At 41.6% G+C, this 14,511-nt stretch overlaps 2 protein-coding genes and 1 long non-coding RNA gene across 4 annotated transcripts in view; 1 reads left to right on the top strand and 2 right to left on the bottom strand.

The window, feature by feature from the left end:
- LOC139577598 (proline-rich protein 12-like) overlaps positions 1-3,840 on the bottom strand; it is a 48,356-nt gene extending 44,516 nt beyond the window's left edge. Inside the window, exon 1 of one of the 2 annotated variants that reach the window (XM_071404726.1) lies at positions 3,687-3,840. Coding sequence is in view for 1 of the 2 variants with exons in the window: in XM_071404725.1 (XP_071260826.1) it covers positions 79-161 (83 nt within the window). In the remaining variant the exon portion in view is untranslated. Of the gene's footprint in view, positions 1-78; positions 422-3,686 lie in introns of those variants that run through there. The other variant, XM_071404725.1, reaches the window with a different exon arrangement.
- Positions 417-5,011, top strand: LOC139577600 (uncharacterized). Its single transcript, XR_011675342.1, has 2 exons — positions 417-1,054; positions 1,548-5,011. It is a non-coding gene; the product is annotated as an uncharacterized lncRNA (long non-coding RNA).
- LOC139577599 (transmembrane gamma-carboxyglutamic acid protein 2-like) lies at positions 4,426-12,776 on the bottom strand. The gene is made up of 7 exons (XM_071404727.1): positions 12,524-12,776; positions 11,953-12,057; positions 8,478-8,641; positions 8,286-8,319; positions 7,976-8,102; positions 7,456-7,578; positions 4,426-5,125 (listed from the first exon to the last, which is right to left on the bottom strand). The coding sequence occupies exons 2-7, from the start codon at positions 12,035-12,037 to the stop codon at positions 5,053-5,055; spliced, it is 606 nt and encodes a 201-aa protein (XP_071260828.1). The 5' UTR covers positions 12,038-12,057; positions 12,524-12,776; the 3' UTR covers positions 4,426-5,052.
- Positions 12,777-14,511: the final 1,735 nt, after the last annotated feature.

Below are 14,511 nucleotides of genomic sequence, written 5' to 3' on the forward strand. Positions count from 1 at the left end.
TGGGCATTGTTACAGCAAGCCAAGCATATGTATGCATCCTATGTATGAGGGCGCACATGTACGGGTACAAATGCTTACCTTGCCTTGGCCGATCTCTCGTAACTCCATCCCGTACCAGCGCCCAAATCACCGAACCCTGTACCAGGATAATTTCTTTCCATTAAAGAAAAGACGAGGGATGAAGATGGAGAGATGGTGAAGGGTAGGGGAGGGAGGAGATGTCTTAAATTCTCGCACGCTATCTCTCCCTGTATCCTTTTTTCCCCTCTGCTCAGTGTCTGTTTATTTCTCCCGATTCACTAGCAAGTCCTCAAGACTGCGACCAGCACGGAGGGGGAGAGGAATGGAGGGGAGGAGAAGGAGGAGGGGGGATATGGAGGATAAAGAGAGGGGAGGAGGGGTGGATGGGGGGTCACACCAACCACCACCACCACAAAAATCCGGTTTCTTCCTTCCCTCCCCTCTTCAGCCCGCTATATATATTTCAATGTCTATTGTCCTTCTAGGCACAACCAGTGATTCAGCTGATGCTAGCGCGTAGTCTAAACCAGTCTGTGCAAATCAAAATATTTGGTGCCCATTTATCACTCTAGACTTAAGCACGCTCTCTTACCATCCCCTGTCCCCTACGTTGTTGAAGTATTGCATTTCTAAAATATTTGTTATATATATATATATATATATATATAAAAGGGGGTGATTCTATTATAGCAACAGTGTCTATTGTTTATATTTTGGCTTGCCAGTTCCCTCTCCAAAATGCATTTACACACACCCCCTCCCCAATATTGGTAGCCTAGGCAGCCGATAGTGGGCGCTAGATCTGCACTATTGTCTAGGATTGATGTTCCCAGACGGTAATACACTCGTATCACCCATAACCGTAAGGCTCTCCAGAGGGTAGTGAGGTCTGCACAACGCATCACCAGGGGCAAACTACCTGCCCTCCAGGACACCTACACCACCCGATGTCACAGGAAGGCCAAAAAGATCATCAAGGACAACAACCACCCGAGCCACTGCCTGTTCACCCCGCTATCACCCAGAAGGCGAGGTCAGTACAGGTGCATCAAAGCGGGGACCGAGAGACTGAAAAACAGCTTCTATCTCAAGGCCATCAGACTGTTAAACAGCCATCACTAACATTGAGTGGCAGCTGCCAACATACTGACTCAACTCTAGCCACTTTAATAATGGAAACATTTATGTAATAAATGTATCACTAGCCACTTTAAACAATGCCACTTTATATAATGTTTATATACCCTACATTACTCATCTCATATGTATATACTGTACTCTATACCATCTACTGCATCTTGCCTATGCCGTTCGGCCATCACTCATTCATATATTTTTAAGTACATATTCTTATTCATTCCTTTACACTTGTGTGTATAAGGTAGTTGTTGTGAAATTGTTAGGTTAGATTACATGTTAGATATTACTGCATGGTCGGAACTAGAAGCACAAGCATTTCGATACACTCGCATTAACATCTGCTAACCATGTAACAAATCAAATTTGATTTGAAATGTTTTCTGTAGTTGCGGATCAGACCTGCACAACGGTCAGGAGGAATTTTGGACCATCCCTCTTTACAAAACTGTTTCAGTTCCACAATATTCTTGGGATGTCTGGTGTGAACCGCTCTCGAGGCATCTCAATCGGGTTGAGGTCAGGACTGACTGGGCCACTCCAGAAGGCATATTTTCTTATGTTCAAGCCATTTTGTTGTTGATTTACTTCTGTCTTTTGGGTTGTTGTCCTGTTGCATCACCTAACTTCTGTTTAGCTTCAATTGGCAGACAGATATCCTTACATTCTCCTGCAAAATGTCTTGATAAACGTGGGAATTCATTTTTCACTCGATGATAAGCTGCTGTCCAGGCCCTGAGGCAGCAAAGTAGCCCCAAACCATGATGCTCCCACTACAATAGTTTACAGTTGGGATGAGGTTTTGATGTTAATGTTGGTGCGCTGTGCTGTGCCTTTTTTTCTCCACACATAATGTTGTGTGTTCCTTCCAAACAACACAACTTTAATTTAATCTGTCCACAGAATATTTTGCCAGTAGCGCTGTGGAACATCCAGGTGCTCTTTTGCGAACTTCAGACGTGCAGCGATGTTTTTTTTTGGACAGCAGTGGCTTCTTCCATGGTGTCCTCCCATGAACACCATTCTTGTTTAGTGTTTTATGTATTGTAGACTCATCAACAGAGATGTTAGCATCTTCCAGAGATTTCTGTAAACTTTTGCTGACACTCTAGGATTCTTCTTAACCTCATTGAGCATTCTGCGATGTGCTCTTGCAGTCCTCTTTGCAGGACGGCCACTCCTAGGGAGAGTAGCAACAGTGCTGAAATTTTTTATGTGTTTTTTATGGGGCAGGGCAGCTATTATCAAAATCTCCAACCTCATCTCATTGATTCGACTCCAGGTTAGTTGACTCCTGACTTAAATTAGCTTTTGGAGAAGTCTTTAGCCTAGGGGTTCACATACTTTTTCCAACCTACACTGAATGTTTAAATTATGTATTCAATATAGACAAAAAAAGACAATAATTTGTGTATTTTTAGTTTAAGCACACTGTGTTTGTTTACTGTTGTGACAGATGAAGATCAGATTAAATTTTGTCAAATTTATGCAGAAATCCAGGTAATTCCAAAGGGTTCACATACTTTTTTTTGCCACTGTAAGTCCAATTAATCATAATTATTATTAAATGTTTTGCCATCTTCCATAACTTGAAGAGCCTTTGTACAGAAACGGAAACGGGTACAAAATACCAAAAAGGTGTACTGTTAAGTTAAATAAACGACTATAGTAAGTTCATAGATGCCAAATAAAGTAACAGGGCTGAAGTTGATCTTAAATCACCCAAAAATAAACACATTTAAAACTAAAACAATTCTGTGAACATTTCTATGAAACAACGTTTTACTTGTGGATTTTGTAAAATAAAAGGTAAAATCAAGGTGTCAATTTGTCAACATGCCATTTTAAAGACAATGCAGATATTGGAGTAAACCTATTTTGGGTTAAGACAAGTAACCGAGTTTGAAAAAGACATCCAATTACCACTTTGCATTTAGAACGGTTGGTTTTATTATAGCTAATAAATAAAGAAACCATTGATGGATAACTTGATCAAATGGTGCTGCGTTCAATTGCTAATCGGAACTAGGAAACTCTGAAATTTCCGACTTGATAATTCGTTAAACGCGGGACGTGTATAACTACAACCAGTTAGCAAGTCGGAAATGTTAGTTTCCTAGTTCCGACTACTACATGAACGCGGCATAAATACATGTCTCTCGTCTGCCCCTGCAAGCCGGTCAGCATACGCGTCATCACACTCCCTAATCTGATTGGTCTTTTCCCACGAATCGTAAACCGGCATACGCGTCCATCACACTCCCTCATCTGATTGGTCAAGTAGGCGGGCCTTCTGACTTCGACGATTACAATATTCGTACCGCACATCAAAATATATTGTAGTAGTGCTCGCGTTCTTTTGTAAAACCAATTCTAAATAGACCAGAGAGAATTGAAGAGAGGTTTCGCGGCCGTACTAGAATCTTGATGTCAGGGTTTCACGTCTTTTTCTTCTGAAGACGCCATTTTTGAGAGCGGCTGGTTGGATCGCATGTTAGCGCACTCCCTCGCTCTCCCCACTTACTCACTTTTTCTCCCTCTCCAGTGCGCACACACACGCAGTCTGTCTGCTACTCCGACTCTTGTTAAAAAACCATTTATGCTTGATCACGAGTGTGGTCGGAGGTTTCGTATGGCGGGTGTGACGCAATTGCGGCGCAATGAGAGGAATGCAGGGGCCAAATCATGCTCTGTATCGCATCGCCGTGCGCCTCGAATTGTGTAACAAAGCAGAGGACTCTGTATAGCTCCGCATTGACATGATTGGTTGACGGTATGTGGGGGCGGGAGGTCCAGTATAAACACTAACTCAACTTCCTTGACAAATTCCTTCACGATAGTTCAGCTAAACACAAGATGTCTGCGCAGTAAATGCTTTACAGCCACCTCAGATGCAGATTGACCATGTAAAGCCTTTAGTCATATACACAGAGACCATTCTCGGACAGAATACCGTGTAGCACAGGCCAATTCTCAACCAGGGAGAAAAGGGGTACATTTGGGAGCAATGCAAGAGAAATTTCATTTTGAAGAGTGCAGATATATGCAGGGTTGGGCGGATTACTTAAAAAATGTAATCCGTTACTGATTGCAGTTATATAAAAAATTAAGTAATCAGTAACGGAAACTTTTGGATTACTCAAAGGGAGTAACATAATCCGATTACTTTTGGATGACTTTCACTTCTAACACCCTGGCATATTTTAAAACCTTCTTGAAAACGTGCAACTCTATGTAGTCTAGATGACTGTCTGATTGACCAGTGAGCCAGGTGCAAAACATTTTATTAAAATGTTTTTAATAAGAAATGTGTATAAATATAAACAAGTTCGGAGTGGTCTGTCATGTAACAATACAGATAGAAGCAACTGAGATAAGACAAACATTAGACAACATGCAGCTGCTAGTTTATACATATTAAAGGAAATTCCACCCAAAAACAATAATTTGTTTCATTAGTCCATTGTTGACATAAGCAAAACATTTGGGGACTGTCAGCAATCAAGATATGTAACTTTCAAGGGATTGCTTCTCTTTCTCACAGGTAACCTTTTAACAAGTCTTCATCCCATTCCCTTAATTTCTCTATCTATAACATCCTTCAGCCTTGCCCCCATGAACTCCCCTCTTCCCCTGAATAAAAAAAAAAGTCCTAAAAACTAGAACTGTGTCAATTACATCCCAATTTCAATCAGTACAGGGATTGAAATGCTCTCCTATTCTATGGACATATACCATGTCTATTTCAACAACTCACAGGAAATGAAATGGAAATGTTCACAGCTGTGCTCACTTATAACTGTCCAGAACTCCAACTGAAGAAGCTTGTAACACACACACACACACACACACACTTCATGAATGCCCCTTTTTAAAAATGCCCATCCCTCCTTTTCACTCAGTGTCCTCAGTATTAGCAGTAATCTCAGTATTGTCAACTGGGTCAGGAGGTTCTGATGGTGCCCCCCTGTGTAAAAAAGAGAGAGAAAGAAAAATAATGGCATGACTGAAAGATGCACAGACAGACCAGTGGTGTAAAGTACTTAAGTAAAAATACTTTAAAGTACTAAAGTAGTGTTTTGGGGTATCTGTAATTTACTTTACTATTTATATTTTTGGCAACTTTTACGTCACTACATTCCTAAAGAAAATAATGTACTTTTTAATCCATACATTTTCCCTGAAACCCAAAAGTACTCATTACATTTTGATAGGAAAATGGTCCAATTCACACACTTATCAAGAGAACATCCCAGGTCATCCCTACTGCCTCTGACCTGGCAGACTCACTAAACACAAATGCTTAGTTTGTAAATTATGTCTGAGTGTTGTAGTGTGCCCCTGGCTATCTGTCAATAAAACATATATTTTTTTAATTGTGCAGTCTGGTTTGCTTAATATAAGGAATTTTAAATGATTTATACTTTTACTTTTGATACTTAAGTACATTTTAGCAATTCCATTTACTTTTGATACTTAACACCAAATACTTTTAGACTTTTACAAAAGTAGTATTTTAGACATACACAGTGGACAGACATACACAGTGGACAGACATGCATATTACAACTAGTACAGAAAGTTGGAATACATTCACGCACAGTACACATTCGTCAACTGTATGTTCCACCATAGTTTAAGTCGGAAGTTTACATACACCTTAGCCAAATACATTTAAACTCAGTTTTTCACAATTGCTGACATCTAATCCTAGTAAACATTCCCTGTCTTAGGTCAGTTAGGATCACCACTTTATTTTAAGAATGTTAAGTGTCAGAATAATAGTAGAGAGAATGATTTATTTCAGATCTTATTTTTTTCATTACATTCCCAGTGGGTCAGAAGTTTACATACACTCAATTAGTATTTGGTAGCATTGCCTTTAAACTGTTTAACTTGGGTCAAACGTTTCGGTTAGCCTTCCACAAGCTTCCCACAATAAATTGGGTGAATTTTGGCCCATTCCTCCTGACAGAGCTGGTGTAACTGAGCCAGGTTTGTAGGCCTCCTTGCTCGCACACGCTTTTTCAGTTCTGCCCCCAAATTTTCTATGGGATTGAGGTCAGGGCTTTGTGATGGCCACCAATACCTTGACTTTGTTGTCCTTAAGCCATTTTGCCACAACTTTGGAAGTATGCTTGGGGTCATTGTCCATTTGGAAGACCCATTTGCAACCAAGCTTTAACTTCCTGACTGATGTCTTGAGATGTTGCTTCAATATATCCACATAATTTTCCTTCCTCATGATGCCATCTACATTGGGAAGTGCACCAGTCCCTCCTGCAGCAAAGCACTCCCACAACATGATGCTGCCACCCCCGTGCGTCACGGTTGGGATGGTGTTCTTCGGCTTGCAAGCCTCCCCCTTTTCCTCCTAACGTAACGATGGTCATTATGGCCAAACATTTCTATTTTTGTTTCATCAGACCAGAGGACATTTCTCCAAAAAGTACGATATTTTTCCCCATGTGCAGTTGCAAACCCTATTCTGGCTTTTTTATGGTGGTTTTGGAGCAGTGGCCTCTTCCTTGCTGAGCGGCCTTTCAGGTTATGTCGATATAGGACTCGTTTTACTGTGGATATAGATACTTTTGTACCTGTTTCCTCCAGCATCTTCACAAGGTCCTTTGCTGTTGTTCTGGGATTGAGTTGCACTTTTCGCACCAAAGTACGTTCATCTCTAGGAGACAGAACATGTCTCTTTCCTGAGTGGTATGACAGCTGCGTGGTCCCATGGTGTTTATACTTGCGTACTATTGTTTGTACAGATGAACGTGGTACCTTCAGGCGTTTGGAAATTGCTCCCAAGGATGAACCAGACTTGTGGAGGTCTACCATTTTTTGTCTGAGGTCTTGGCTGATTCCTTTTGATTTTCCCATGATGTCAAGCAAAGAGGCACTGAGTTTGAAGATAGGCCTTGAAATACATCCACAGGTACACCTCCAATTGACTCAAATGATGTCAATTACTTGTGTCATGCACAAAGTAGATGTCCTAACCGACGTGCCAAAACTATAGTTTGTTAACAAGAAAAGTGTGGAGTGGTTGAAAAACAAGTTTTAATGACTCCAACCTAAGTGTATGTAAACTTCCGACTTCAACTGTACATACACACCAGTGGAGGCTGCTGAGGGGAGGATGGCTGGAATGGAATAAATGGAATGGCATCAAACACATAGAAACCATGTGTTTGATACCATTCAACTCATTCTGTTCCATCCATTACCACGAGCCCATCCTCCCCAATTAAGGTGCCACCAACCTCCTGTGATACATACATACACACACAGGCCTACCCAGAGTAAGGTGGCGGTGGTGCGTCATGCTGCCCACTGCTGTTCAGGGCTTCGCCATAGGAGGGCAGTCCTGGGGCGATGATCCCAGCGAGAGGCACTGTCTCTGGGGCAGGCTGGCCAGCACTGAAACAGATGACATAAAAGTAATACTAGGTTAGGCTACACACAAGTAATGTTGGCCACACACAAGACAAAATATGGAAAGACTCAGGGTCCATTGCTTATTTCTGAAATAATGTTGCTGCTATGTAGGGCTATCCGGGATTACATAAACCTATGTTATCATGTTGCTAATACCTCATGTAGGCTACTGTAATTAAAAAATAATAAGACAATGTACTTTACCATATGTTGCTACTATGTAGGGATACCAGGGATTACATAGGTCTACTTTATCATTTTAAATTTGCTGACAGGGAGGGCAACCAGGCAGTAGATGCCTTAGGCTATACTGTACATACTTACACTCTAAGATCGACACACTAACATACATAGACACAACACACACACTCAATCTTACCTGCCTGCCGTCCTACCAGCCTTGTTCTTGTAACAGTAGCAGCCCAGCACCGTGGATATGACAGCAGACACTAGAATAGCCAAGATCCCTGCCACTAGACCCGACACATCCACTCTGGGCGCCGTGTCTAAAGAACCAACACAATAAATACATTTGCAATGTACATTATATTAAGATTACAGCCTGTGCGATTATAATCCACAACACTAGCATCATCCATAGAGAAACACGAGGACAGTCGTGAGAAAGTAAATGTCAATATTGACTAAGTATAGATTTACTAAAAGCCCCCCCCCCAAAAAGGTCTTACCGTGATTGCTGGTATATGTCTCCCAAAATACATTCTGGAGAAAATAGAAAATTAATTCCAAGTAAATTCCTAGTATCCAACTAGTCAATTAATTGAACAAGCTTACAGTATTCTTAATGTGTGTAAATAATACATAATTTCCAACAGACTTTCATGAAAGGTACCACCACATTCACTGCCCCCTTCCCTCACCGTTTGGGGTGTGTCCTCAAACACCTCCCTGGCCTCCTCGTAGGTGCACACCTCCTCAATGCACTCCCTCTCAAGGTTGCCTGGCGTCACCAGCTCCAGGTCCCATTTGTTCCAGAGCAGCGAGCGAGACAGGTACGAGGACGCAGACTGTTGTCCCAGGAACACTGGACCCAGAAAAATAGAAACAGAGAGACAGACAGCGTGCGAGAGACAGAGAGGGAATAAGACAGACCGAGAGAGAGAGGATATTGATGGGCATGAGATTGAGGTTGATATAATCAGAGATAGAGAAGGAGCCTCTTTCTCATACACACACACACACACACACACACACACACACACACACACACACACACACACACACACACACACACACACACACACACACACACAAACACACTAGCAATCATTTATCATAAGTCTGACTTCGACAGACAAAAGTCAGTATTGAATGGATAACCTCACAATCAGATATAAATAGAAAAAGTGAAGCAAAAGAACAATTGCCCGACACAGTGGTTCGCAAACTTTTTCATTCAGTCCCTCTTCTATCTTTGGGGACACCGCTCCCCTACACTGTCCATGATACAAACTGATCACACCCCTCTTGTTGGAGGAGAGAATTTTGCAAGTTTCAAACTTACTTCCTGCAATTCTATAAACTTTCCCATGGGGTGGGGATTTTTTAAAACAACAATTCAGCACATTTTGCCATGTGGTGGAGAACACATTTTGCAGTTTTAAAGCAAATTTCCTGCAATTCTGCATATTTTGCCATGTCTTGTGTGTTCATGTGATAATTGAGTGACTGAAACATTACAACAAAATCAACGGGCCAAAAAAAAATTCTGACAAGTTATAAATAGCTCTCTAAAGGTCTGCAATGACAAGAGGAAAACTGATTCACTATCCAATCATGAAATTGCACATTGTGCATTCTACTATTACAACTTTCAAAAGTAAGTTAAAAGCTCAACTGAGTTCCTTAATGCCTCACAGTTTGGGCACCACTGGCCCAATATGACCCTTCATGAAATAGGGTGAAAGAGGAGGGGGTAAACTTGCCTCCAAAACAAGTTGAACTGAATTCTCTCCCTCTCAGAGATAGTGCGCACACTTGTGGGTGTTAAGGACAAACAGAAGCAGTGGCATGTATTCATGGATGCCAAGGGAAGCCAGGCTTCCCCACCCAAAATTGACCAAAAAAATTATAACATTAAATAATTTATCTTTAGTCTCTCTGTGTTTCATAATTTTTCTTCAATTTGCAAGAAGAGGCTGAATGTATGTCATCGGAGAAAGCATCCAAGACAGCACCTCTTTGTCTCTGTATCTTTCTGATGCTGTATCTATCTGATGCTGTCTGGTCAAAAAGAGTATGACATTGTTGCCGCTCATAGCACTGAATGCAAGGGAAGCCACTCTTGAAAAAAAAATGTATAAAACAATAGCAGATCAGCATTGAGCTAAACTGAGTGAGCCCAACTGTGAATGGTCCTGGCACACAAAAACAAAGTGTCAAGGGAAGCCAGTTTGGATTTGGCTTCACACCAATCACTGACAGAAAATGTTGAATTGTTGTCATTGTCCTCCGGTGACTAGCTAACCAGCTAGCTAAAATTTCCCCTGTCCTAAATTACCCATGGATGGAGATTGGGATTTAGACTGTGGTTTTACTTAATTCTCCGTACTGGCCAATGATTATAACAAAGATTCTGATCCAACCAGAAATTCATACATTGTGCCCCTGGCCTGAGAGGATGGAAGTTCAATATGTAGCTAGATGTAGTAGGCTAATGTTAATTAGCTGGCTCATCATTGCCCATGAAAGGAAGTTAGCGAGCAAGCATTTTAGCCATTGTGCACCTGGCCTGAGAGGATGGAAGTTCAATATGTAGCTAGATGTAATAGGCTAATGTTAATTAGCTGGCTCATCATTGCCCATGAAAGGAAGTTGGCGAGCAAGCATTTTAGCCAGGTAGCCTAGGACAACAAAAACTAAAAGTGTGTAGACAGTCATAGACAGTTTCGTCAACATCAAAGAGAGGAGTGTAACAGTATAACTTTAAACCGTCCCCTCGCCCCGACACGGGCGCGAACCAGGGACCCTCTGCACACATCAACAACAGTCACCCACGAAGCGTCGTTACCCATCGCTCCACAAAAGCCGCGGCCCTTGCAGAGCAAGGGGCAACACTACTTCTAGGTTTCAGAGCAAGTGACGTAACTGATTGAAACACTACTAGCGCGTACCCGCTAACTAGCTAGCCATTTCACATCCGTTACACTCACCCCCCTTTCAACCTCCTCCTTTTCCGCAGCAACCAGTGATCCGGGTCAACAGCATCAATGTAACAGTATAACTTTAAACCGTCCCCTTGCCCCGACCGCGAACCAGGGACCCTCTGCACACATCAACAACAGTCACCCACGAAGCATCGTTACCCATCGCTCCACAAAAGCCGCGGCCCTTGCAGAGCAAGGTGCAACACTACTTCTAGGTTTCAGAGCAAGTGACGTAACTGATTGAAACGCTAGTAGCGCGTACCCGCTAACTAGCTAGCCATTTCACATCCGTTACACTCACCCCCCTTTCACCCTCCTCCTTTTCCGCAGCAACCAGTGATCCGGGTCAACAGCATCAATGTAACAGTATAACTTTAAACCGTCCCCTCGCCCCGACACGGGCGTGAACCAGGGACCCTCTGCACACATCAACAACTGACACCCACGAAGCGTCGTTACCCATCGCTCCACAAAAGCCGCGGCCCTTGCAGAGCAAGGGGCAACACTACTTCTAGGTTTCAGAGCAAGTGACGTAACTGATTGAAACACTACTAGCGCGTACCCGCTAACTAGCTAGCCATTTCACATCCGTTACAGGAGCATAGCATTTCTCAACAAGTAGGGTGAGTCAACATGTTTTTTCTACAGCCAGCCAGACACATCATATTTAGCGTACGTTGATTGAACTAAATCGTTTTTGTTATATTTTAGTTGTCACTGTATTAGACTAAGCATAGGTGATTTGATGATGTTGAAATGTTGAAGTTGAAATAGTGCTGGAATACTGAAGGCAGCTCCTGTTTTCTTTGCGACTTGCGGTAACTTTCTGTGGTTCTAAATCAATAGCTGTTTAGTAGTAAAAAAAAATCTGAAACATTAACTTGCTTGACGATGCTGTAGGTCATGTAACTGTTTGTTACATGCAATATGCTTTGTGGACTTCATCAGACAGAGGTTGCTCTCCGGGTTTATGATGAAACAAAGGTGTGGTTGAATTTATTCTGCCACTGTGTCTCCTTGTCTCGGCCTTAGGCCTATATATTACAGTGGCAAGCATATGAACTAACAGGTTAAAGAGCAAACAACACAATTATCACAACACATAGGTTGTAATATGGCTTTTTCTTCCCTGGCTTGGCTTCCCCAGTGATTTTACCCACACTCCACTACTGAACAGATGTGTGTTTACCTTCATTGTGGTTGTAGACAACTCTGGCCCAAGCCAGGGGGAGCAGCGACAGCATGCCAATACATATCTCTGCCAAGTCTGGCATTTCTCAAGCAGGAGACACAACTGCAACAAAATGTATTTATTCATTATTTCTCTAATTAAATATGCCATACTCAAAACATTATTCCGTGATTTTCTCATGTAAAAAAGGCACCCACACGTCTTTAAAAAACGACTGACTATGTCGCCCTCTTGAGGCAGAGGTTAAAACGAAACAAAAGCTACTTTTAGAATGTTTCGACATGTAACAAAATTGAATCACATAGGAACAAATACCTACATTGTATCGTAGGCCTACTGTCTTATAAATAATAAGGAAAATAAAGAAATACATTTGTATTTTTCTATCTGAACAAAATATTTGTTCGGTTGCATTGAGAAAAGAGAAAGCACAATTAACGATAATTAATTATCATAGCTAGTTATATCGATAATAAACAATTGACCAGTGATGCCTGCCCAATGATTTTGGTCGAAAATAATTGATCGTTTAGTCTAATTCGTTAAAACGAGAAAAGATGATCCTTACCTTGTGTCCTCGGGGTTGTCGCTTCGAAAGTAGTGAAAAACTGAATATTTAATCCTCTATTTACAACTCGCTCATCCAGGCTTTCCTTAATTTAGGCCATTACTATGAGCTATTATATGCTAATTCAGTTATTGATAATTTATTTTTTTTTTAAATCGTGCTAATTTACGACAGATAAAATATCTACACAAATGTACCTGTTAGACAAACACCCTGCCTATAACGTCACACGACAGACCTGTTTTACAACATACCCTATGCTCATGGGTGTGTGAGGGCAGAAAGGGGGAGTTTCCTGAAATTGTGTGTGAAAGAGAGATCAACAAGGATCTTAATTTCCATATGCAAACAGTTGCTATCAAGTTTACTTAGTCTAGTAAGTACCATGATAAAACTAGAATTTTCTGTAAATTAAAACGTTAGAGATTTGTTATGTTTACTACTGTAAAGACATTCAATACTATGCTATAGCCACAGAGTGGGGGGCTAAAGTGAGGAATCTGTGAACCCTGGGCAGTGGCGGTTCTAGCTTGTATGGCTCCCTGGGCAAACCCCCCTTAAGCACCCCCCCCAACAACAACAAAAAAGCACCATTCTGCACTACCTGTAATTTTTATTCAGACATTTGGAACAACACAAATAAATAGTCCTAACATTTAAAACTATATAAATATAAAAATATATACAAAAATAAGACAAAAAAATAAGTAACAAAGACAAATAGAAACAAATTTGTGTTGATTTGGCACTCGAGCATCAATACATTACCCATCCCCCAACACTGTCAACTAACTAAGTCAAGACTAAACCAATTCACTTTGGTGGTGTGCAGACTGGTTTTATATTATTCTTAACGATTTCGCACAAACCAGAAAAAAATGCAACAATATGTCTGTGAAACTATATATTCACAGTATTATGAATTAATTGTGGTTTATTTGGTAGCATTTCATAGTGTGACTTCGTAGTGTGACTTTTACTAATTGCATTAGTCCTCTACCAAGTTAGAGGTGCGCTATTTGATAGCCCCTTACCTCGGGCTTCCAGTGGGGAGACCTGCCCCCTCCCCATCTCATACTTCTGAGTGGGAGACCTGCCCAGGCAGTAGCCTGCCAAGCTCACAAACTAGAATCAGGGCGCCCACTCCGACAAGGTTAGTTGACCCACAGTCCCACACGGTGACATGATATCATTGACGTGACGTGCAAATGAGTGATAGAAAACCGATCACGCAAATGTCACCATTCCAATTTTTTGGGTGCAGGCACCCCGTACCGCCCCAGGCGGATACCTAAATCCGCCACTGCCCCTGGGCTGTCTTTGAAACAGGAGCCTTATTATCCATTCATAGGTATGATGGTAAAAGAGATAACCCTTAGGGCAGTGGAATTTGATATTGTTCTGCCCTCATGTGGCGGTCCCCCAACCCCAGGTAGACCTCTATACAGAATATTTTTTAAGCCTTGTGTGGTGTTCATGTTTTTGTTATTCACCCAATGTTCGCGGGTCTGATGGACCCACAACATTATTGGGTTTTTAAAACAATACAGCCATAACAATTTACATAACAATACTTAATACTTAGATGTTGACACATCAATTACAAACAATATAGATAGCATACATGGTTAATATTTGCCATTTACCTCTGCTAGATCACATTGCTTGTAATTGTAAACAAAACTCACTTATAATCAAGACATGGGTGGACAAACATCGCAGCGCTTCTTCTTGTTGCTACATGCTGCAATCTAGAATGATGAAAACATTTAGTTCAGGAATTTTACTAACATCTCACTCATTCACTCAGATAGATACAGCAGGCCAAGGTAGGAGAGTCAGACACACACACATGCAACAACATCACTCACACTTACTTCCGGTATTGGAGTTGTTGGTTCTGTGGGTCGGGCGGATGTGGCACCAGCATCTTCCTCCTGAATCCTCCTCACAATGACTGCAGAAGCTGGGGTCCTTGAGATATGTTG

The sequence above is a fragment of the Salvelinus alpinus genome, chromosome 6 (assembly GCF_045679555.1).
Source record: "Salvelinus alpinus chromosome 6, SLU_Salpinus.1, whole genome shotgun sequence".
Classification (NCBI taxonomy): Eukaryota; Metazoa; Chordata; class Actinopteri; order Salmoniformes; family Salmonidae; genus Salvelinus; species Salvelinus alpinus.